Source organism: Gobius niger (assembly GCF_951799975.1).
Source record: "Gobius niger genome assembly, chromosome: 6".
Classification (NCBI taxonomy): Eukaryota; Metazoa; Chordata; class Actinopteri; order Gobiiformes; family Gobiidae; genus Gobius; species Gobius niger.
Window position 1 is genome coordinate 18774390 of NC_136857.1, and position 23216 is coordinate 18797605.

Below are 23216 nucleotides of genomic sequence, written 5' to 3' on the forward strand. Positions count from 1 at the left end.
TTCCTGCTCAAAGAGCAGAAGAAAGAAGAAAGAAGACGGAAGAAGAAAGAAGAAAGAATAATAATATTTCCGAGAAAAACAATATCGTCGCTTTCGCGACGATATCGTATTATACATTTTTGGAAAGCTTTCAACGATCCGCACGCACCCGTGGGGTTCCTGGGTGGATGACGAGCGCGAAGCGCTCGTCATCCACTATATACCCCCATTCACACTATATACCCCCATTCATTTTAAAGCAATAATAAGTATAAAGGGCCCACACCTCCGGTGTGGGCTTCACTGTTTTACATGGTGAGTTTACGGTTGACATGGGGACAGCGCTTCGCGCTGTTTTTGTGCGCTCCGCGCACTTAGGTTCAGTGCGCTGCGCGCACTGCGCTGTGATTGCGATTACAATAGGCCCTTGCGACGGCAGGCCGCTCGGGCCTAATTAAAGCCGCAAGCGGCATCGAACGGCCCTCGCGGGCCGTGCCTCCTTTAGCGCCTCTATTGCCTCGTCTATGTAACCGTACCAAGGGCGCCAGTGTTGCCACACTGCATTTTATTGCCCTGATGTGCCATTAATCGTTGTCAGTAAACATCAAAACAACATTTTTAGCCTCTCCATTTGAATAATGGCTCCAGCCTGCAGAGGGCGCTAACGCGCCTATAATCTTTTTAATTTCACAATTAGCATCAGACGGCCCTAACGGGCCGTACTTCCATGACCACTGTCCACAAGCTCCTGACAGGGGGCGCTAACGCGCTGTAATGTTGTATAATGTGAGATTCATGTGTCAGCCCCATTAGATTAACATGGGAGGCCCTGGGCGTCACCATGGCAACACCGTACAAAATACGATATGGGTCTCATTGGCTTTTTGGATCGGGACGCCATCAACTATTTTTGTACCGAATTTCATCCATTTCCGACAAACTAATTTTTTCCCCATAATGCATTTTTGCTTCTGCACCTGGAAGGGGCGCTATCGCACCCAATGTCACTTTTTCACATTTGTTGTGTCCAGGGGTGAAAGGTCAACAAAATGTATATTTCCGATTTTTAATCGGAGTTTGTTTGCGCAAATGGGAGCGATTTTTAGTTTTTGATGAATCGCAAAATACTTCGTAAAGATTGCGGCTTCGCCGCAAACAAACCGTAAAACATAGGCAAAAAATGTGGATAACTTTTGATGCCCCACATCTGTAGATGAGCTGGAGCGATTTTGAGCTCATTTGGTCAAACGCCCTAGGAGGAGTTCGTTAAAATGTGACGTCAGCGGAAACGCTGACTCAGCATTTTCCAGACTTCCTGTCAAAATGGCGGACTTTCGGTTTGTTGGGGGCGTGGCCACAATAATATTTTTTGTTTGTCGTCACATGACGAATATCTGTACCAAATCTCGTCGCTCTACGACAAAGTTGACGTTGGCCCTGGTTGGTCCCGCCTCCATAGACCCAATGTATTTTGATTCACCATGGCAACATCGTACAAAATACGATATGGGTCTCATTGGCTTTTTGGATCGGGACGCCATCAACTATTTTTGTGCCGAATTTCATCCATTTCCGACAAACTAATTTTTTTCCCATAATGCAATTTTTCTTCTGCACCTGGAGGGGGCGCTATCGCGCCCAATGTCACTTTTTCACATTTGTTGCGTCCAGGGGTGAAAGGTCAACAAAATGTATATTTCCGATTTTTAATCGGAGTTTGTTTGTGCGAATGGGAGCGATTTTTCGTTTTTGATGAATCGCAAAATACTTCGGAAAGATTGCGGCTTCGCCGCAAACAAACCGTAAAACATAGACAAAAAATTTGGATAACTTTTGATGCCCCACATCTCGAGATGAGCTGGAGCGATTTTGAGCTCATTTGGTCAAACGCCCAAGGAGGAGTTCGTTAAAATGCGATGTCAGCGAAAACGCTGACTCAACATTCTCCGGGCTTCCTGTCAAAATGGCGGACTTCCGGTTTGTCAGGGGACGTGGCCACAATAATATTTTTTTTTTGTCGTCACATGACGAATATCTGTACCGAATCTCAACGCTCTACGACAAAGTTTACTTCGGCCCCTCCCCCATTGGCGTAATGTATTTTGACTTTTGTAGGTGGCGCTGTCGCGCAATTTTTTTTTCCCCCAATATGAAACACACATTTTTATCAATTTTTCACCGAACCTGAATTTTGGGCAAAGTTTGGTGAGTTTTCGACAATGTTCAGGGGGTCAAATTCCTGCTCAAAGAGCAGAAGAAGAAGAAAGAAGAAGAAGAAAGAAAGAAAGAATAATTAAAGCCGCAAGCGGCATCGAACGGCCCTCGCGGGCCGTGCCTCCTTTAGCGCCTCTATCTATCCACGCCATAGCCCTACCGAGAAAGCCAGCGTGGCCACACTGCTTTTTATTGCCCTCATATGCCATTAATCGTTGTGAGTAAACATCTAAGCTACATTTTTAGCCCCTCCATGTAAGCAATGGCTCCAGCCTGCAGAGGGCGCTAGCGCGCCCGTAATCGTTTTAATTTCACAATTAGCATCAGACGGCCCTAATGGGCTGTACTTCCATGACCACTGTCCACAAGCTCCTGACAGGGGGCGCTAACGCGCTGTGATGTTGTAGAATGTGAGATTTATGTGTCAGCCCCATTAGATTAACATAGGAGGCCCTGGGCGTCACCATGACAACACCGTACAAAATACGATATGGGTCCCATTGGCTTTTTTGATCGGGATGCCATCAGCTATTGTTGTACCGAATTTCATCCATTTCCGACAAACTAATTTTTTTCCCATAATGCATTTTTTCTTCTGCACCTGGAGGGGGCGCTATCGCGCCCAATGTCACTTTTTCACATTTGCTGTGTCCAAAGGTGAAAGGTCAATAAAATGTATATTTCCGATTTTTAATCGGAGTTTGTTTGCGCGAATGGGAGCGATTTTCAGTTTTTGATGAATCGCAAAATACTTCGTAAAGATTGCGGCTTCGCCGCACACAAACCGTAAAACTTAGCCAAAAAATTTGGATAACTTTTGATGCCCCACATCTCGAGATGAGCTGGAGCGATTTTGAGCTCATTTGGTCAAACGCCCTAGGAGGAGTTCGTTAAAATGCGAAGTCAGCGAAAACGCTGACTCAGCATTCTCCGGTCTTCCTTTCAAAATGGCGGACTTCCGGTTTGTCAGGGGGCGTGGCCACAATAATCTTTTTTTTTTGTCGTCACATGACGAATATCTGTACCGAATCTCGTCGCTCTACGACAAAGTTTACGTCGGCCCCTCCCCCATTGGCGTAATGTATTTCGATTTTTGTAGGTGGCGCTGTCGCGCCATTTTTTTTTTCCCCAACATGAAACACACATTTTAATTAATTTTTCGCCGGATCTGAATTTTGGGCAAAGTTTGGTGAGTTTTCGACAATGTTCAGGGGGTCAAATTCCTGCTCAAAGAGCAGAAGAAAGAAAGAAGAAGAAAGAAAGAAAGAATAATAATATTTCCGAGAAAAACAATATAGTCGCTTTCGCGACAATGTTATATTATACATTTTTGGAAAGCTTTCAACGATCCGCACGCACCCGTGGGGTTCCTGGGTGGATGACGAGCGCTTCGCGCTCGTCATCCACTATATACCCCCATTCACACTATATACCCCCATTCATTTTAATACAATAATAAGTATAAAGGGCCCACACCTTTGGTGTGGGCTGTCACTGTTTTACATGGTGAGTTTACGGTTGACATGGGGACAGCGCTTCGCGCTGTTTTTGTGCGCTCCGCGCACTTAGGTTCAGTGCGCTGCGCGCACTGCGCTGTGATTGCGATTACAATAGGCCCTTGCGACGGCAGGCCGCTCGGGCCTAATAATATTTCCGAGAAAAACAATATAGTCGCTTTCGCGACAATGTTATATTATACATTTTTGGAAAGCTTTCAACGATCCGCACGCACCCGTGAGGTTCCTGGGTGGATGACGAGCGCTTCGCGCTCGTCATCCACTATATACCCCCATTCACACTATATACACCCATTCATTTTAATGCAATAATAAGTATAAAGGGCCCACACCTCCGGTGTGGGCTTCACTCTTTTACATGGTGGTTTAAGGTTGACATGGGGACAGCGCTTCGCGCTGTTTTTGTGCGCTCCGCGCACTTAGGTTCAGTGCGCTGCGCGCACTGCGCTGTGATTGCGATTACAATAGGCCCTTGCGACGGCAGGCCGCTCGGGCCTAATTAAAGCCGCAAGCGGCATCGAACGGCCCTCGCGGGCCGTGCCTCCTTTAGCGCCTCTGTTGCCACAACCGTACCAAGGGCGCCAGCGTTGCCACACTGCATTTTATTGCCCTGATGTGCCATTAATTGTTGTCAGTAAACATCAAAACAACATTTTTAGCCTCTCCATGTGAATAATGGCTCCAGCCTGCAGAGGGCGCTAGCGCGCCCGTAATCTTTTTAATTTCACAATTAGAATCAGACGGCCCTAACGGGCCGTATTTCCATGACCACTGTCCACAAGCTCCTGACAGGGGGCGCTAACGCGCTGTAATGCTGCATAATGTAAGATTCATGTGTCAGCCCCATTATGATAACATGGGGGCCCCCGGGCATTACCATGGCAACACCGTACAAAATACGGTATGGGTCCCATTGGCTTTTTGGATCGGGATGCCATCATCTATTTTTGTACCGAATTTAATCCATTTCCGACAAACTAATTTTTTTCCCATAATGCATTTTTTCGTCTGGACCTGGAGGGGGCGCTATCGCGCCTAATGTCACCTTTTCACATTTGTTGCGTCCAGGGGTGACAGGTCAACAAAATGTATATTTCCGATTTTAAATCGGAGTTTGTTTGTGCGAATGGGAGCGATTTTTAGTTTTTGATGAATCGCAAAATACTTCGGAAAGATTGCGGCTTCGCCGCAAACAAACCGAAAAACTTAGCCAAAAAATTTGGATAACTTTTGATGCCCCACATCTCGAGATGAGCTGGAGCGATTTTGAGCTCATTTGGTCAAACGCCCAAGGAGGAGTTCGTTAAAATGCGATGTCAGCGAAAACCATGACTCAGCATTCTCCAGGCTTCCAGTAAAAATGGCGGACTTCCGGTTTGTCAGGGGTCGTGGCCACCATAATATTTTTTGTTTGTCGTTACATGATGAATATCTGTACCGAATCTCGTCGCTCTACGACAAAGTTGACGTTGGCCCATATTGGTCCCGCCTCCATCGACGCAATGTATTTTTATTCACCATGGCAACACCGTACAAAATACGGTATGGGTCTGATTGGCTTTTTGGATCGGGACGCCATCAACTATTTTTGTACCGAATTTCATCCATTTCCGACAAACTAATTTTTTTCCCATAATGCATTTTTTCTTCTGCACCTGGAGGGGGCGCTATCGCGCCCAATGTCACTTTTTCACATTTGCTGTGTCCAGGGGTGAAAGGTCAATAAAATGTATATTTCCGATTTTTAATCGGAGTTTGTTTGTGCGAATGGGAGCGATTTTCAGTTTTTGATGAATCGCAAAATACTTCGTAAAGATTGCGGCTTCGCCGCACACAAACCGTATAACTTAGCCAAAAAATTTGGATAACTTTTGATGCCCCACATCTCGAGATGAGCTGGAGCGATTTTGAGCTCATTTGGTCAAACGCCCAAGGAGGAGTTCGTTAAAATGCGAAGTCAGCGAAAACGCTGACTCAGCATTCTCCGGTCTTCCTTTCAAAATGGCGGACTTCCGGTTTGTCAGGGGGCGTGGCCACAATAATATTTTTTTTTTGGCGTCACATGACGAAAGTCTGTACCGAATCTCGTCGCTCTACGACAAAGTTTACTTCGGCCCCTCCCCCATTGGCGTAATGTATTTTCACTTTTGTAGGTGGCGCTGTCGCGCCATTTTTTTTTCCCCCAATATGAAACACACATTTTAATTAATTTTTCACCGGACCTGAATTTTGGGCAAAGTTTGGTGAGTTTTCGACTATGTTCAGGGGGTCAAATTCCTGCTCAAAGAGCAGAAGAAAGAAAGAAAGAAAGAAGAAAGAAAGAAAGAATAATTAAAGCCGCAAGCGGCATCGAACGGCCCTCGCGGGCCGTGCCTCCTTTAGCGCCTCTATATATCCGTGCCACAACCCTACCAAGGGCGCCAGACTGCATTTTATTGCCCCGATGTGCCATTAATCTTTGTCAGTAAACATCAAAACTACATTTTTAACCTCTCCATGTGAATAATGGCTCCAGCCTGCAGAGGGCGCTAGCGCGCCCATAATCTTTTTAATTTCACATGTAGCATCAGACGACCCTAACGGGCCGTTCTTCCATGACCACTGTCCACAAGCTCCTGACAGGGGGCGCTAACGCGCTGTAATTGTGTATAGTGTGATTCATGTGTCAGCTCCATTACAATAACATGGGGGCCCCCGGGGGTCACCATGGCAACACCGTACAAAATACGATATGGGTCTCATTGGCTTTTTGGATCGAGACGCCATCAACTATTTTTGTGCTAAATTTCATCCATTTCCGACAAACTAATTTTTTTCCCATAATGCAATTTTTATTTTGCACTTGGAGGGGGCGCTATCGCGCCCAATGTCACTTTTTCACACGTGCTGTGTCCAGGGGTGAAAGGTTAACAAAATGTATATTTCCGATTTTTAATTGGAGTTTCTTTGTGCGAATGGGAGCAATTTTTAGTTTACGATGAATTGCAAAATTGTTCGCAAAGATTGCGGCTTCGCCGCAAACAAACCGTAAAACATAGCCAAAAAATTTGGATAACTTTTGATGCCCCACATCTCGAGATGAGCTGGAGCGATTTTGAGCTCATTTGGTGAAACGCCCTAAGAGGAGTTCGTTAAAATGAGACGTCAGCGAAAACGCTGACTCAGCATTTTCCAGACTTCTTGTCAAAATGGCGGACTTCCGGTTTGTCAGGGGGCGTGGCCACAATAATATTTTTTGTATGTCGTCACATGACGGATATCTGTACCGAATCTCGTCCCTCTACGACAAAGTTGACGTTGGCCCCGGTTGGTCCCGCCTCCATCGACGCAATGTATTTTGATTCACCATGGCAACACTGTACAAAATACGATATGGGTCTCATTGGCTTTTTGGATCGGGATGCCATCAACTATTTTTGTACCGAATTTCATCCATTTCCGACAACTAATTTTTTTCCCATAATGCATTTTTTCTTCTGCACCTGGAGGGGGCGCTATCGCGCCCAATGTCACTTTTTCACATTTGTTGTGTCCAGGGTTGAAAGGTCAATAAAATGTATATTTCCGATTTTTAATCGGAGTTTGTTTGTGCGAATGGGAGCAATTTTTATTTTTTGATGAATCGCAAAATACTTCGGAAAGATTGCGGCTTCGCCGCAAACAAACCGTAAAACATAGCCAAAAAATTTGGATAACTTTTGATGCCCCACATCTCGAGATGAGCTGGAGCGATTTTGAGCTCATTTGGTCAAACGCCCTAGGAGGAGTTCGTTAAAATGCGAAGTCAGCGAAAACGCTGACTCAGCATTCTCCGGTCTTCCTTTCAAAATGGCGGACTTCCGGTTTGTCAGGGGGCGTGGCCACAATAATTTTTTTTTTTTGGCGTCACATGACGAATGTCTGTACCGAATCTCGTCGCTCTACGACAAAGTTTACTTCGGCCCCTCCCCCATTGGCGCAATGTATTTTGATTTTTGTAGGTGGCGCTGTCGCGCCATTTTTTTTTTCCCCAATATGAAACCCACATTTTAATTAATTTTTCGCCGGACCTGAATTTTGGGCAAAGTTTGGTGAGTTTTCGACTATGTTCAGGGTGTCAAATTTCTGCTCAAAGAGCAGAAGAAAGAAAGAAGAAGAAGAAGAAAGAAAGAATAATAATATTTCCGAGAAAAACAATATAGTCGCTTTCGCGACAATGTTATATTATACATTTTTGGAAAGCTTTCAACGATCCGCACGCACCCGTGGGGTTCCTGGGTGGATGACGAGCGCTTCGCGCTCGTCATCCACTATATACCCCCATTCACACTATATACCCCCGTTCATTTTAATGCAATAATAAGTATAAAGGGCCCACACCTCCGGTGTGGGCTGTCACTGTTTTACATGGTGAGTTTACGGTTGACATGGGGACAGCGCTTCGCGCTGTTTTTGTGCGCTCCGCGCACTTAGGTTCAGTGCGCTGCGCGCACTGCGCTGTGATTGCGATTGCGATTACAATAGGCCCTTGCGCCGGCAGGCCGCTCGGGCCTAATAATATTTTCGACAAAAACAATATTGTCGCTTTCGCGACGATATCATATTATACATTTTTGGAAAGCTTTCAACAATCCGCACGCACCCGTGGGGTTCCTGGGTGGATGACGAGCGCTTCGCGCTCGTCATCCACTATATGCCCCCATTCACACTATATACCCCCATTCATTTTAATGCAATAATAAGTATAAAAGGCCCACACCTCCGGTGTGGGCTTCACTGTTTTACACGGTGAGTTTACGGTTGACATGGGGACAGCGCTTCGCGCTGTTTTTGTGCGCTCCGCGCACTTAGGTTCAGTGCGCTGCGCGCACTGCGCTGTGATTGCGATTACAATAGGCCCTTGCGACGGCAGGCCGCTCGGGCCTAATAATATTTCCGAGAAAAACAATATAGTCGCTTTCGCGACAATGTCATATTATACATTTTTGGAAAGCTTTCAACGATCCGCACGCACCCGTGGGGGTCCTGGGTGGATGACGAGCGCTTCGCGCTCGTCATCCACTATATACCTCCATTCACACTATATACCCCCATTCATTTTAATGCAATAATAAGTATAAAGGGCCCACACCTCCGGTGTGGGCTTCACTGTTTTACATGGTGACTTTACGGTTGACATGGGGACAGCGCTTCGCGCTGTTTTTGTGCGCTCCGCGCACTTAGGTTCAGTGCGCTGTGCGCACTGCGCTGTGATTGCGATTACAATAGGCCCTTGCGACGGCAGGCCGCTCGGGCCTAATAATATTTTTTACAAAAACAATATCGTCGCTTTCGCGACGATGTCATATTTTACATTTTTGGAAAGCTTTCAACGATCCGCACGCATCCGTGGGGCTCCTGGGGCTCCTGGGTGGATGACGAGCGCTTCGCGCTCGTCATCCACTATATACCCCCATTCACACAATATACCCCCATTCATTTTAATGCAATAATAAGTATAAAGGCCCCACACCTTCGGTGTGGGCTGTCACTGTTTTACATGGTGACTTTACGGTTGACATGGGGACAGCGCTTCGCGCTGTTTTTGTGCGCTCCGCGCACTTAGGTTCAGTGCGCTGCGCGCACTGCGCTGTGATTGCGATTACAATAGGCCCTTGCGACGGCAGGCCGCTCGGGCCTAATGATAGTGCGTCACAAAACCATACATGTTGTGCGCCGTTGACTGTGTTTCACTTTCATGCTAATGATATTAATCCATATGTTAATTGACTTGAATGAAATTGAATTTGCCAAGGATCTATTTGCATAAATGTCACAGGCTTTTCATTTTACTGTTCAGTTTTACTGTTAGAATTTAGTACTGCAGAGCTATTAACTTCATACTAAACGTTGCCAGCAGATGTCTCTTTGCCAATGAAACCCACAACATGCATTAAGCTATACTTCTGGATGGAACAAGTGAAAAGCTATAAAAGGCCCTTGGAGCTTGTGTTTATTGTTTATCCTCGCATTGGTATTCCAGAGTGTGTACTGAGAGCAGAGCACATTTCCACTGTGGCTGAGCGGCATTGAAAAAGACATGCACAATGGCTACTGTATCATTGTGACCGCTCCAGGCCATCTTCACCACAGAACACTGGACGTATTAAATGAAGATGATCCCTATCGTCTGATTGGAGAGCCGCGGTGATCGATCACTCTGTCATCTGTCAAACGCATCACATCCTTCCATTGCGACTCGACCATCAATCTCTCCTGAGGCTTGTGACAAGGGTCGAACGCAGCCCCTCCCTTGTCACCGCTCGCCCCAACAAAGACACATCCTGTCCGTAAAGTCTCAGCATTGTCCTCCCCGCCGTACAATTTGATTGAAGACTCCGCGCTGGGCGCTTAGCTGATTAACTTGTGTCCTCTGTGACTCACAAATCACAATGCGGCCCACAACATGCAAGGCGCTGGCTGGAAGTGAATCACTAAGGCATGATGGGAAGAAGGTAGTACAAGTCAGCAAGAAAGCTTAAGATGGCACTAAAAAGTTTTGTACCCCTACATCATTGCTTAAGTATGTCATGATGTCATGACTGAATTAAATGGCATTGGAAATATGTCAGTATTCTAATTTACTCTTCATGCAAAAACACTCAGATCCTGAACGTTGATTAAGCCTTTGGAACATGCATTTGTGCTTATGCTGATTAAAAGCAAGAAAATATCACATTTTTGAATTGTTATTGATTTTAAATATGCACAGGAGGTATCAGTTCAGCTACAAGCACATGCAATGATCCATGTGATAATACCGGGACAGATGCGTCACAGAAAAAACTGAATCATACAATGTACATTATATATTATTTACTAGTAACAAGCTATATCTATATGGTTGTTTATGTGAGGCTGAAGTTTAGTCTAGAGTCATCAGCACTATCACTAATGCATGTATACTTCAAAGTTATCTCAGGTGTCTTTATGAACACATTTTTAAGCACTTAATGAGTCATGACTCAGACACCTGACTGTCTGACTGTATATCTGCAGCATTAGGACCTGATTTACCCGAGTGCCTCAGACAAACAGCTGTGCTTCCATCAAACGATTTAAAACCATCCCATTAGAAAAGGTTAATGCAAATGGTAACATAAAAAGGTTTTATTGTCACTTTAGGTTCATCTGTTTTAATGTGCATTTTGTGATATAATGTGCACTAAAAGCTATGAGGAAAGATGCAGATTAGTCTGCATTCATTTATGCTTCAGAGAAAGCATGTGCATCTTTCATTATTAGGTGTATGTTTTATTTAATTTAAATTTTTCCATAGTGGAGTCAATAAATGTGATTGAAAACATTGAAAATTAGGAGCTGTCAGTGCAGACTTCATGAAACTCTTTTTCTCATTTCACACCATTTAGTGCATATTCAGCAGCAGTGTTGGAGGTTCTGGTCCCAGGAGCTGACCGCTGGCCTCAGTTGCCCAGAGGACAATGAAGCATATACTGCACACAGACCTCTGTGTGTAAAATAATAAGTGAGTGGATAGAGTAGACACTATGTGTGTGCATGTTCATACATGTAATACATTCACGGCCGAAAAGGAAAAAGAGCTAGTTTGTCTTCTACATGGCTCCTTTGTCATTTGTTGTGTACACAGCTGAGAGTGTGTTTGTGTACGATTGCAAATGAAAGAGCTCATGAAAGTGTGAGAGGCTTAGTTGAAATGTTGTTTTTTGACAACTCTGGAGGGTAACACACACGCACTCAGCAGCAGACGTATTGTCATTGACTGAGAGCAATGAAAAAAGAAAAATCAGTCAGCTTAGGTGAGAGTCGATGGCGAATATTTTATCGTTTGCATGTTTATTTGATGAGCGTCTCTGGTGTGCAGGACCCGGCTGTGGTGATTGGCCTCACACACTGTCATAGCACACAGGCAGAAGGAATGGAGCCTGGGCTCACAGAGCTGTTTTTCCTAATCAAGTTAATTAGAGGCAGTGCTGTGGGAGCAAAAATGACAGCATCTAGAGACCACTGGTCCACTTACGGCCGCCTGCTGCTGCACAGCTCACACTGAACTGAAATGTGGGTCAAACGTGTGTCAGAAGTGACTCCAGGCTCCAGTTGAATGCTCGCCTTTGCGTTCTTTCAGTGAACATTTCTGTCTTTGAAATTGTCTGGTTCAAACTTGACTGGTGCTGATATAAAAGTTTTCTTTGTCCTCTTGTATATTTTGGGCTTGAGTGAAAATCAGAAAATGTGATCTAAAGTTCCAGCAGTGCGCTTCGTGATGATAAAAGCACCTCATTTCCATTTGACAGACAGTGTTTAGACAGGCCTTACCTTTGTGTCACTTGTCACAGACTCAGGCACCCTGTGTGGCTTTCTTCTCCCCCCACACTGTTCCTACGTGTCTCCAGTTTGAAGAGTGTTGCGTTCTTCGTTGTAAATGCACAAAGAGGCTTCGGCTTGCACATTGCCTGTGATAAGTATTCAGTGGTAGACAGACAGCCTGGGGGTATGCCTTTTGGTGTATGCTAATATAGCCTTTTCTCCCCGCCTCCCCAACCCTGGACTAATACGATACATAAATGTTTTTAATTCGTTGGATCAAAGGCTCAAGGGTGAGGAAGCACACAAGGCGGGGCAAGGCCGCAGACTGGCGCAGCCCTACTGGAGGCCTGCGTTGTAATACCTTGTAGTGGCAGGCGATTGTTGCTGCCAGTTGGCGAGTGCCTGTATCACCTGGATTACCCTGATTCACTGCCCTGCATAATACGGGGAGCGATTTGGAAGTGCACACACACCCGAGGGGGAAAGTCCAATTAACATATGTATGAGCTGAGTTGAGATGGGAGGAGGCCACAGCCAAAATAATCTCATAGTATTTTAACGACATGTTACGGAGAGTGAACAGTGTGGAGCCTGCACAGTGTAGCCAACCCAGGAACACAACCAGAGGCTCCAAGCGCCGCTTCAACTTCAAGAGGGTTAAGGCTTCAGAAGTTGATAAGGCCACTTTTGCTGTCAGATAAGGCCATTAGGCAGACAGTAATGATGCAGGAGACAGGTGAGCAGACATTTACTCATCTGAAGAACTGAGTGTGGGCTGTGGGCAAGAGTTTCAACTCTAAACCACGCGGGCGGAATCACTACAACAGACTGGAGCTGAAATTGGCATTTTGACATTTTAAGGAACTGAAGTGAGCAATTTTACTTTTCTTTTTCCAAGTCCTCAAGTTTGACTCATCCCTATTCTAAGAAAGCAATCCGACTGTACTATTTGAAATCATACTGTATTGTTGATTCAAAAAAGCATTCCATAAAGCTATAGGGTGTGGTCTCAAAGTACCGTTCCTCACTCCAGCCTCAGATACAATTGATTAGAATGGAATCGTTCCATTGTGTGTGCTGGTAAATGCATGTAACCCATGTAAGTCTCTGATCCCGGCTTAACCGTACAACCTTGGCTGGCAGAGAAATAGTTCACCACGCCACTTCACAAGGACGAGCCCTGAAAGACAACTGCAGCAGCAGATAACGCCTTTGTTTCCTGTCTCTTTTGTCTCGCTAAAAAGATGAAAGAATTTGAACTCCAAAACTAATTTTTTTATCGGGACTCTACCTCTGGGGGCTAAATTTCAGCCTGATTTAATAAGTGCAAGGAGTGTAAAGGAGACAGCAGATTTGCCCGTGTGGAAAATTTTTAGTTATAAAGTCTTTCTTTTGGACGCTGCAGGGAGCTTTGAAATGGCAGACTGTCACAACTAAAGCTTGTGGGATAGCGTTTGTGCATATTCTCTCTTCTATGGTTGTCTCCCAAGCACTTAAATCTCTTCATGCATGTAACGCCTCGTCCGCCAGTCAGGTCCAGAATGAACCCCACCAAAGCTGTTTATACAAGTATCTCGACAGTTGAACGGGAGCATGTTTTGTTTTCGTGGCTGAGCAGGTGCAGCAAGCAGACTCCTGCTAAGGGATTGAAGAGAAACTGCTAAGAAGATGAATAATTCTTTCTAATAAGGGATTCTAGCTCTGGTGTGACTTGGAGATGAGAGAACTTTACATCCGGGTGTCACCTCAGTCTGAGTCCCAGTCTGGCCGTCGCAGTGCAGCCTTGGTTGGTTTAATTAGCTCTGTATTTTAATGGCACAGCCCTGCTCTGGACTTAGAGAGGATTACTTCATGTTAGGCCGCGACGTGTCATAGTCCTGCCAGCCGACAGGGACCCAGCATGATGAGCAGTGCAGAGGAATGTGGAAGTGCCATAGAGCGTAATACCACTTACACACTCTAAAGCTGGTCAGGAAATTTACTGCCAGTCAAATAACTGTGATACATCTATATGTTTAAGATTATTAACATTCTGAGATGATTTTTAGACTATTTCTAAAGCTTTTTGCAATAGTATTAATACATTTCTGTCATAAACCCTGAGACATTTGGTCTTTGGTTCTCAATTTGCAAATTAAAAAAATCTGACTAACAAAGGTGCTGCACATTGGCAGGAACAATACACACACAAACTGTTATTCAGCAGAAAGTGTGGGTGTTAAATTGCATATTACATGGTGACTGTGTAAGAGCTTTTTTTTGGGACATTCTGAAACAGAAATGGAATAGGAAACACACAATGCTCAAATAGATTTGTCTTTTTTTCTGGATATTTCTTTCAAAAACAATAAATCACCCACACAATTACATTTTTCCTGTTATCAAGGTCAAGTTAATTCATATAGCACATTTACAAACAGATAAACTGCCCCAAAGTGCGGTTTAAAGTATATGAAAGTGGTTATCACTTTGAGGCCTTTTCAAATAGCTAAAACTGCAATGGCAACAGTCCTCGTATTACATCACTGTGGACCTTGAGATCATCGATGTGATCTTGGCTATCTGCACTTATTGCTACAAATGCGCACACTTGGGTTGGCTCTATCTGTATTCTCTGCACATAAATGGAGAAACCAGACAATCCATTTTAAAGGTATGGCATGTTGATTTCATGACATTTAGATAATTGATGTAGTTTCTCCATCATTACGAGTTGGCTAAGATAAGATGTTTGTCCCTCAGTTGGAAAATTGGCCACTGCATCTGCGCTACAGCAAAGTACAAAAAAATTGTGTACAAATGCAAAAGGGCAACGGCATTAATAAAATAAACAAATATCTCTATCGATAAATAACTGGGCTATGATTAAATGAAATCAAATGAAATCAAATATAATAAAACTTTAATATGCACAGCTTGATCCCATGGACTGTATGTACATGAAAAGGAGCTGTATATCATAGTGACAGTTGGTATAATTACAACTGTACAGCAGAGCTACACATATTGGACATTTAACTGTGTTCATTGAACAGTCTGACAGCAGCAGTCCTGCAAAACCTCCCCATCACAGAGCGAGGGGAGATAATACTGTCACTGAAGCCGAAGGGCGTCCTATGGGGGGGGGACTCATGTGGCCACTAGTTGCGTATCCCACAGCACAAAAAGCAGAAACTTTAGCTTTTAGCTCACCTTTCCACCCTAAAGAAAAAAAAAACGACTGTGCCTTTAGTAATATTCTTTCAACCAGCTTTTAAATCGTGGTCGATGGGTTGACGAAAGCAACGAAAAATCTCAATCACTTATAATCTGTAATGGCTAATGAATGCTAACTGCTATAGAAAAGTACATTGAGTGGCTGGATTGCTAACTGTACGTATACATACAAATTCAATACCAATTCTATGTATTTATTTCAATAAGTTGGAGCCCTGCCCTCCCATTAGAAATGATGACATCAAATTCAGAAATGTCGTAATTCTGCAAGTGAACCATCCTAACAGAGTGGAGTGAAAAATCGATCCTTACCTCCTACCAATACCCCAAATGGGGCAAGCTGCATATGGCTTTTATATCTGGAAGCTTTACAGGCATTTTAGCTTTAGCTACAATAGAAGACAACAACTTTATTATTCCAAATGTTGCTCCCTATTAATGGCAACATTGCGGCCTTTAAAAGCCCAAATCAATAGTCCCCCTGACCACCAGGCCTCCACAACAGGCTAATTGGCTCTTTAAGTTTTTCTGTTGGTAATTTAGCCAGACATTAGTGCTACACGTGTGGGCAACACCGAACATTTCCAGGCTAATAAATGAGATGCAGGGGTGCCAAGTGTGCCACAACGCCTCCTGTGATGCAGTCTAATCTCATAATAGTCTTAATAATAGGAGATCAACGGGGGAGCTTATTATGAGGGGTTGTTACCATGCCAACAACCCCACAACGAAAGCTGGTGGCATGATTCTGTTTTATCATCTTATAAATGGTGGTAATTAAATTGTGTGCTGACCCAACTGGAAACAGCATCCCACCTTTACAACCAGCTGTTTATTAGACTAATGAAGGCGCAAAATTAAACTCAGTAGCCATTTTACAACGCACTGGTGAAACCTTCCCCTCTGTCTAATGAAACTGCAAGGGTCGACCTCAAAATAATTGATTGGTTACCACAGCTCGGTTTATGTTTGTGAGACACTTATTGCCATTTGTTTACCTCATTAGAATTTTAAAGGCCAAGCCACAATAGACATGTTTCTCTCCTTCCAAGATGTGCACAAGATGTATGATTAGCACATTGGTTACCTCGGCTCAATTTAGCCAAATCATTTGAGATTGTATTCAAACCATAATAAGGACAGCGCTAAATTAATGCTATATCAATCTCTGGCGAGCTCAGTTACAGAAGAAGTCTTCACGTTGATAATTAGGAATTTTGTTTTGTTTGTTTATTGATGCTAGTTGTAAAAGTGTCCCAGGCGTATTACAGCACATTGAGTTTGTGAGGTTTTGTCCAACGCGTTTTCTAGTGCAGGCCCACCACACTTCTAACACAGTCATATACAGGGCAGCTGAACATTGGAGCTGACACACAGAGCTCAGAATGTGTCTCTGTCGGGCCGGGGGTTCATGATCAAAGGCCTGTTCATACGGCTTCTTCAAGCCTGTGTCTGTCCCGATCAGCCGGCCCACACCCATCCACTGCTCTCCTGAATCAAAACTCTTACAATCCAGGCCTTCTTTTAATGAAGTCGTGCTGCAGTGCCTGAGCGAGAGGCACACACTGACGCATACACCTCTGTGTGATGTTCATTTCATATCTAGCTCTGCCCAGAAGCTTGCTTTTTCTGAATTATTAAGCACAAGGCTCTTTCTTCTCCTTGCCGCCTTTTTTCTTCTTCTATCTATTCACATTTTTTTTTTCTTCTTTCTTCCTTTGCTCTTTTTTGCTCGTTGCTCCATGTCAGCTCTACCTGCTTTGGCTGAAACTGTGGCGTTCACTGAGGTGCAAATGGCGGCCCTTTGAAGGGGGTGCACATGTGAGGACATCAATTAATCCAAAGCATTTTTGCCCTGGCGCAAAACCGTAGCGACTGAGCAGCTATTGTTCCTCCACTGTTTCATCTCATTGTGCTACAGGGCCATGTGTTATCCGCTGTACTCATGCTGAAGGATTCTGCACACTCTTCTTCAAAGCATCAGGAAACACCAGGATAGGCGCAAAGGCTAGGAAATGACAAGTGAGGCTCAGAAACGGAGATATCTCAAAAAAGTTGAATATCCCCCCCCCATGCGTTTTCTGCCTAAGCTCTAACACCAAGCCTGCAGTTGCCCATGTAACTAACTTCCCTCCTTCCCCCCCCCCCCCCCGAGTCCTTTACCTGCAACCTCTTATTTATATTCTCCCCGACTTCCTAATCATGGCCCTGTTCGGTTGGCACGTCTAACTCTCCTCTCTGGCTTTCAGATCTCCACGTACCGAGCCCCTGCGTTGACAAAGTGTGCGAACACGGGGCGGTGTGTGTGGTGAAGAATAACGAGCCGGTGTGCGAGTGCCCCGAGGTCTGTCCGCAGACGTCAGACCCCGTTTGTGGATCGGACGGCCAGAGCTACGGCAGCCCCTGCGAGATGAGAGCCATGAGCTGTGCACTGCAGAAGGCCATTCACATCCAGCACAAAGGACCTTGTGGTGAGCGTAAGGAAAACAAATCACATGCCTGTTGTCATAGCAATGCCCTCATATACTAGCCAAATGCACTTATCTGTTCCACTGCAAAAACAAAGCAGAACGTTCATTTAATCCTTCTTACGTGTGTTATAAAGAGGTTGTGTTCCCCCTTTCACAATACATTCAAATATTTGTGAAATAACAGGTATTTTGAAATGATAGCAAAAGCAACGCCTTTTCTTACTTCCTCTTAAGTTTGCCTTGCTCTTTACACACTTCTAATTATGTGTTAATGCTAATCTGATCATTTGTTGGGATGACCCTTGAAATACTTTCCATCTCAAAGGAATAGCATTTATTAAGACAGACAGACAGTTAAACAACTATTTTTCCTGCATAACGGGATCTGACGGTGTACAATAGCACCCGCAGAACAGACTCCATTACATTATTAAGCCCTGGGGGAGTCCAGGCTTTACACTGGTTGTTGATAAGTCACTGGAATTCCATTATATGAGGCTTCATGCTTGGTTGAAACAAAAGAAATTATAATAAAGTAAAGCAAACCAAGCAATGGAAACCACTACAGCGTGGCAGATATTTGAAATGTAAGATAGTTATTGTGGATGTTTGGATTTTTTTTTTCTTTCTTTCCTGTCATACATCACTCACAAAAAGATCACGAAGGCACTGCATTCATACTAGTAATTATATAGAGCATCTTGTTAAAAAGTCATACATTATTCAGACACATAATGCCATAAAATCCTTTACAGCAGAGTCATAGAGGATGGAAGGGTGTAAAATTATAGCTCACAGGTGTAAAATTATATCTCCCTCTGGTTTGTAATTTAGTCTAAATAGGCTTACTTTACCTATAGGCTGAAACGCAATCCACATTCACAGGCTTTATCACATATGGAGTTATAACCATTATGTGAACCCTAAGGCTTTCATATTCAGAGTGTACACAATAGTTCTCATCCTTTTTCCCCGCATCCTTCATTTGCTTCTCCTTAGCCCCTCCACCACCAACAAGGCTCCAATTTGCCTGTTTTGACCTTTCAGTAAAAGACACACTTTACTTGCCATGAAAGACAGCACATTGGGTACGCTCGCCTGTAATTGGCTGCATAAGTCATTCGGCTTTGTCTTGTAGTGCCAAAGTATCAGCCAGTCATTAGCAGCAGGGTGACAACAGCAACACTTGACGGGGTAAAAATATCCTCTATGCACGCACACAGTTTTACAGCTTGGTAAACCTGTTTAGAAAACTCTGTCTCTCACTCAACAGCTAAATAGCATCGTGTAAAGGCTTTTTTTTTGCAGTCTAATTGATGATTGAGTACTTTTTTCTTGCAACGATCTTGCCTTTTTTCACTCCAGGCAGAAGTGCTGCAATTATTAGCCCTTTGGCACAACTCTCTCATTCAGTTGGATTTACTACAATAGATTTTCTCTGCATATTTTTTGAGACTATAACTATGAAAATGAGTAACCCTCTGCCGTGCTTTATGTGGACGAGCGGAGCTGTTAGAAGAATGATCAATAAGAGAGAGTTATTACTTCTCCACAAATGGGAGAGGACAATATCAGAGGCGTAAACAGAGTACAAGCCCAGTCTATTCAAGGCCACATATTGTGTTGTAGAATAAATTGAGGTCTGGGTTTTTCTTCACTCAGAAGCTGACATATAGGAGAAGCTCTCTGTACCTTCTTACCATGGGCTCTATTTGTCATCCCCCCAACCCAGCGTTCTCTGAATTGAAAACCAACACGTTGAGACGTCCGCCAACAGCAAGTGAAACAAGAGCAGTTTTGGGTTTTCATCTGTGCAATTTGGTTTGTGGTGTCGTGCAGGTAGACAGCAGGTCTGTTGGGCCCAGGTCCCTGTGCGGTAATGAATACTCTTTATTTCTCGAAGCAAGAGGCAGTAGTGCGGCCTGGCGTGGCGGTTGGTCCATTCCCTAATCCAGCGCTATGGATGGTTCTTGGCTCCCAGGGGAGCGGCCTGCGTCAGCGCAATAGTGCCATAAAACTGCTGAGGCACCGGCATGCCAGCAGCACGGCCCAGGAATGATGGCCATGATAATGCGGGTTATTTCTGGGCTGTTTGAACAGCTTTACTGGACTTAATTCAACATCATAATAACCCTCTGACTTAAGCTATTACCTCATCCTATTATCACAGGCCGTCCCAACTGCTAATGTACAACACATACGGGCCAGAAACAGCACTTACTCGGCTTCTTTTGGAGCTTTGCCATGTTTGTATGCTGAAATTTTGGCTTCTAACACTGTGTTTATTCTATGCTCTCTGACAGCACAGAAAAATTACAATTTCTGTTATTTTACAAGAGTGGATGTGATAAATATGAAAAATATATACCTTTTTAACGAGTTTGTCATTTAGATCATTATGTGCTTATGTAGCCAAACAAACACACAAGCTTTAATGTAAAATGTTAAAAGGATTTTTTTCAACTACACAGCTTTATGAAGTAGCTACCATTTTCGAAAAATAAGAAAATGTTATATCAATAAATAGTCCAAAACATGTTTTCCTCAAATGCTTTTAAAAGGAAGAGTTATGTTTCTCCTACACTGCGACCTCCACAGATCCACATTTACAATTGTGAGCTCACTTTGAAAAGAGATATTTTCCCATTGCTTTTTGTTGCTCCCATCGTAATGCACTGTGCTTAAACAGATTTATACATACATAACACAGGTGAGGGTAGCTGTAGTATTTTTAAGGTGGAAGAGTTACCATATTCGGGCCAGTGACACCGCATGTGTGTTTAACAGTACCAGCATGCACCTCACCACATCTCTCGTGGGGCCGCCCTTAATTTCATTTCTTTCATTTGGGCCCGAGGAAATAGCGGTTATCTATATGGCTCAGGTGCAAGCGATGGCGATATGAGTGACATTAGTTATTATTCCTAGATTCCCCCTCCCCCCACCTGTGCATTTGAGTGGCGGGCAACCTTGTACTGTGGGCCGGGAAATGGTCTGCTCAGTTAATAGACCCCCCCAGCTGGATATCAGTCACCTCAGAATTCACACAGCTGTAGCCCAACAGATGAGAGCAGAGGTGTGGGGGGATCATTTGAAAAACACATTCGGTTTTCTCTCCCACAGGTGACTAGAATGATATACACAGCGGAGTGAGAAATACATATAGGTCAACCGGCAGTGGTCAGGGAGGGACGAGGCAATAACCGTTTGGAAACCAAGGTGACGGAGGTAAATAAGACGAGGAGGCGTGCACGGGCAGAGTTAATAGTGTACCGCCTGGGCAAGCATCAACAGGGGAGCCGTTATCAGCCTGCCATGTTCACAAACCTTCAAAGCATTTACCAGCCCGCTTCTTCCTGCTTAATCCTAGGCTAATACCCCGCCCCCCCTCCCAAAAAAAAAAAAAAAAAAAACTCCCTTGGCCACAATTCAGGTTCTCCCCCAGCAAGGATATCAACCAAACACCACAAAAGCTTTGCGGCCTTAGTTTTTCTTTTAGCCCTTTCACCTACTCCATCACTCGTGCGTTCAAGGCCACTTTGTAAAGCAGTCACACCTTATTCTTCACTCGGCGTCCCAAAGCACAAAACAAAACAGTCACATGAAAAGCCGAGCAGAACAAATATTAGGTTTCCTAATGTGGCTCTAAAGAGAGTTTACTGAGTCAATTCCACTGAGGGGGGGGAAAAGTTTCAGGAGCTATTACTGCTATTATTGGGAAGTAGCGAGACCCATTTTGGAAAGTAGCGAAACCCATTTTAAAACAATGTGTATGATGTGTTGTTGCGTATAATCACAATTGCAAGGATAAATCAATGTATACGTTTCAGCCTGTTTATGTGGTCCACAGTACGTATGCAGTAATCCGGATTAAACTAATTATACCACTTTATTTATTGAGATAAATCCATTCAAACAATAAATCCATTCAAACATTTGTTTATAAGTTGGACCTTATATTTACTACAGACAAGAAAAAAGGTGAAACAGCCCAATCAAAAAGGTGCGGACATCGAATGTATTTTGATGCCGCACAGCAGGTCTGCACGGATTATTTTTTGTTGATAAAATCCAGCAACAACAACTAGAAATTGCGCCATTAATCCTTTTTAGTGACATCTTGATACGAACACAACTTCATGTCACGGCTAATGCTCAACTTGTTCCACTTGACGTTCTGAGCTCTTGATGCCAAGCTACAACAAAGGAAAGTATTTTACTGTTACTGACACTGGAAATTAGCGCTGACAGCCGTGGGGACAACCAAATCCGGCATGACAGCTCGTCTTACCGTCTCTGACAATCCCCTGCATCCGTTTGGCTGGCAGACAGGACTTTTCTCCCCTGTGTCTGTGTGCGACATGTTGTCTGGAGTATCAGGCAGTGTGGAGAGCCAGGTGCGCAGGGCCGGGGCTGATAAAGAAGCGAGCCTGCTATCGAAGCTCAGAGCCTGATAAGGAACGACACCGCGGCTTACTGATTTATTGCAGCAGCAGACAAGGCAGCACTTCTGCAGCCACACTTATGTTTGTATTTGTTTATTGATTTTTTTTTTTTCTTTCCTAGCTTTAGCTGGAGCAAGTCGCCCTTAGTGTCTTATATTGTAAAACCTCATGAAAGAGTGTTTTATTATATGTCATCTAAAATTGCTAGCAGGACTGAAGTACCTCGTTCACAATTATTATGCAAATTGTATTTCAGTGTCATAAAGGTAAAAAAAATAAGCATTTGAATTATATGAAAACCTTCGATATTTCATGAACGATTAAGCGTGATCATCGTACTGTTAAGAGATTTGTGGCTGATTCAGAGCACACACAGGTTTGTGCAGATAAAGGCACAATGAGGACGGTTTCTGCCAGACAAATACATCAGAACAGGTGTTTGAAGCTGCTGCTGGTGCCTCTGGAGTCTCCCGAACATCAAGCTTGCATTTGTCCGTCTATCCGGCCTCCCCAAAACTGTTAATTGAATGCTGACGAGCAGAAACGGCTGTAGTGGGCCCAGAAATACATGAAGACTCGTGAAATAGTGGTTGGTGAATGGCCACCATGTCCCAACAAGGCTGCCACGTCAGCAAGGATGTGGCACAGTCATGGTTTGGCCTGGAATCATGGAGAGAAAGCTGGTCGGCCCCTTTATAGGCTCCCTGACCAACCAAACAGCCATTGCCAAACAGCAACATGTGGCTCTAAAATGTTGTAGCTACCTGTCGTTGTGAATGGAGTAAAATTACTTATTCATGCTCATTTGCTGCTATAGTTAATTGTCAGTTTGAAACTAAAATCTTTGCTCAAAGTTTCTCTTGGGTCCTTAAAATGAAAACGTAGTTGCGAGTCAAGTCCCAACAATTATTAAATTTGTTGTTAATTATGTTTGACTGGATACATTTGCATATTATAAAATGGTCCCCTGCAGTGCTGCACCAACAACGAAGTCCACTGGTATGAATTGATGTCTGTGCGAGCCCCTGATAAATGAAGAGATGAATCAAATGAGCGCCACTAACGGAGTA

The 23216-nt window shown here is 44.0% G+C and overlaps 1 protein-coding gene across 13 annotated transcripts in view; it reads left to right on the forward strand.

The window, feature by feature from the left end:
- Nucleotides 1-23216, forward strand: part of agrn (agrin) — a 325948-nt gene that overhangs the window by 222479 nt on the left and 80253 nt on the right. For all 13 annotated transcript variants that reach the window (XM_079557727.1, XM_079557735.1, XM_079557734.1 and 10 more), the window contains one exon: nt 17480-17701. In XM_079557727.1, coding sequence (XP_079413853.1) covers nt 17480-17701 — 222 coding nt within the window. The remainder of the gene's footprint in view (nt 1-17479; nt 17702-23216) is intronic.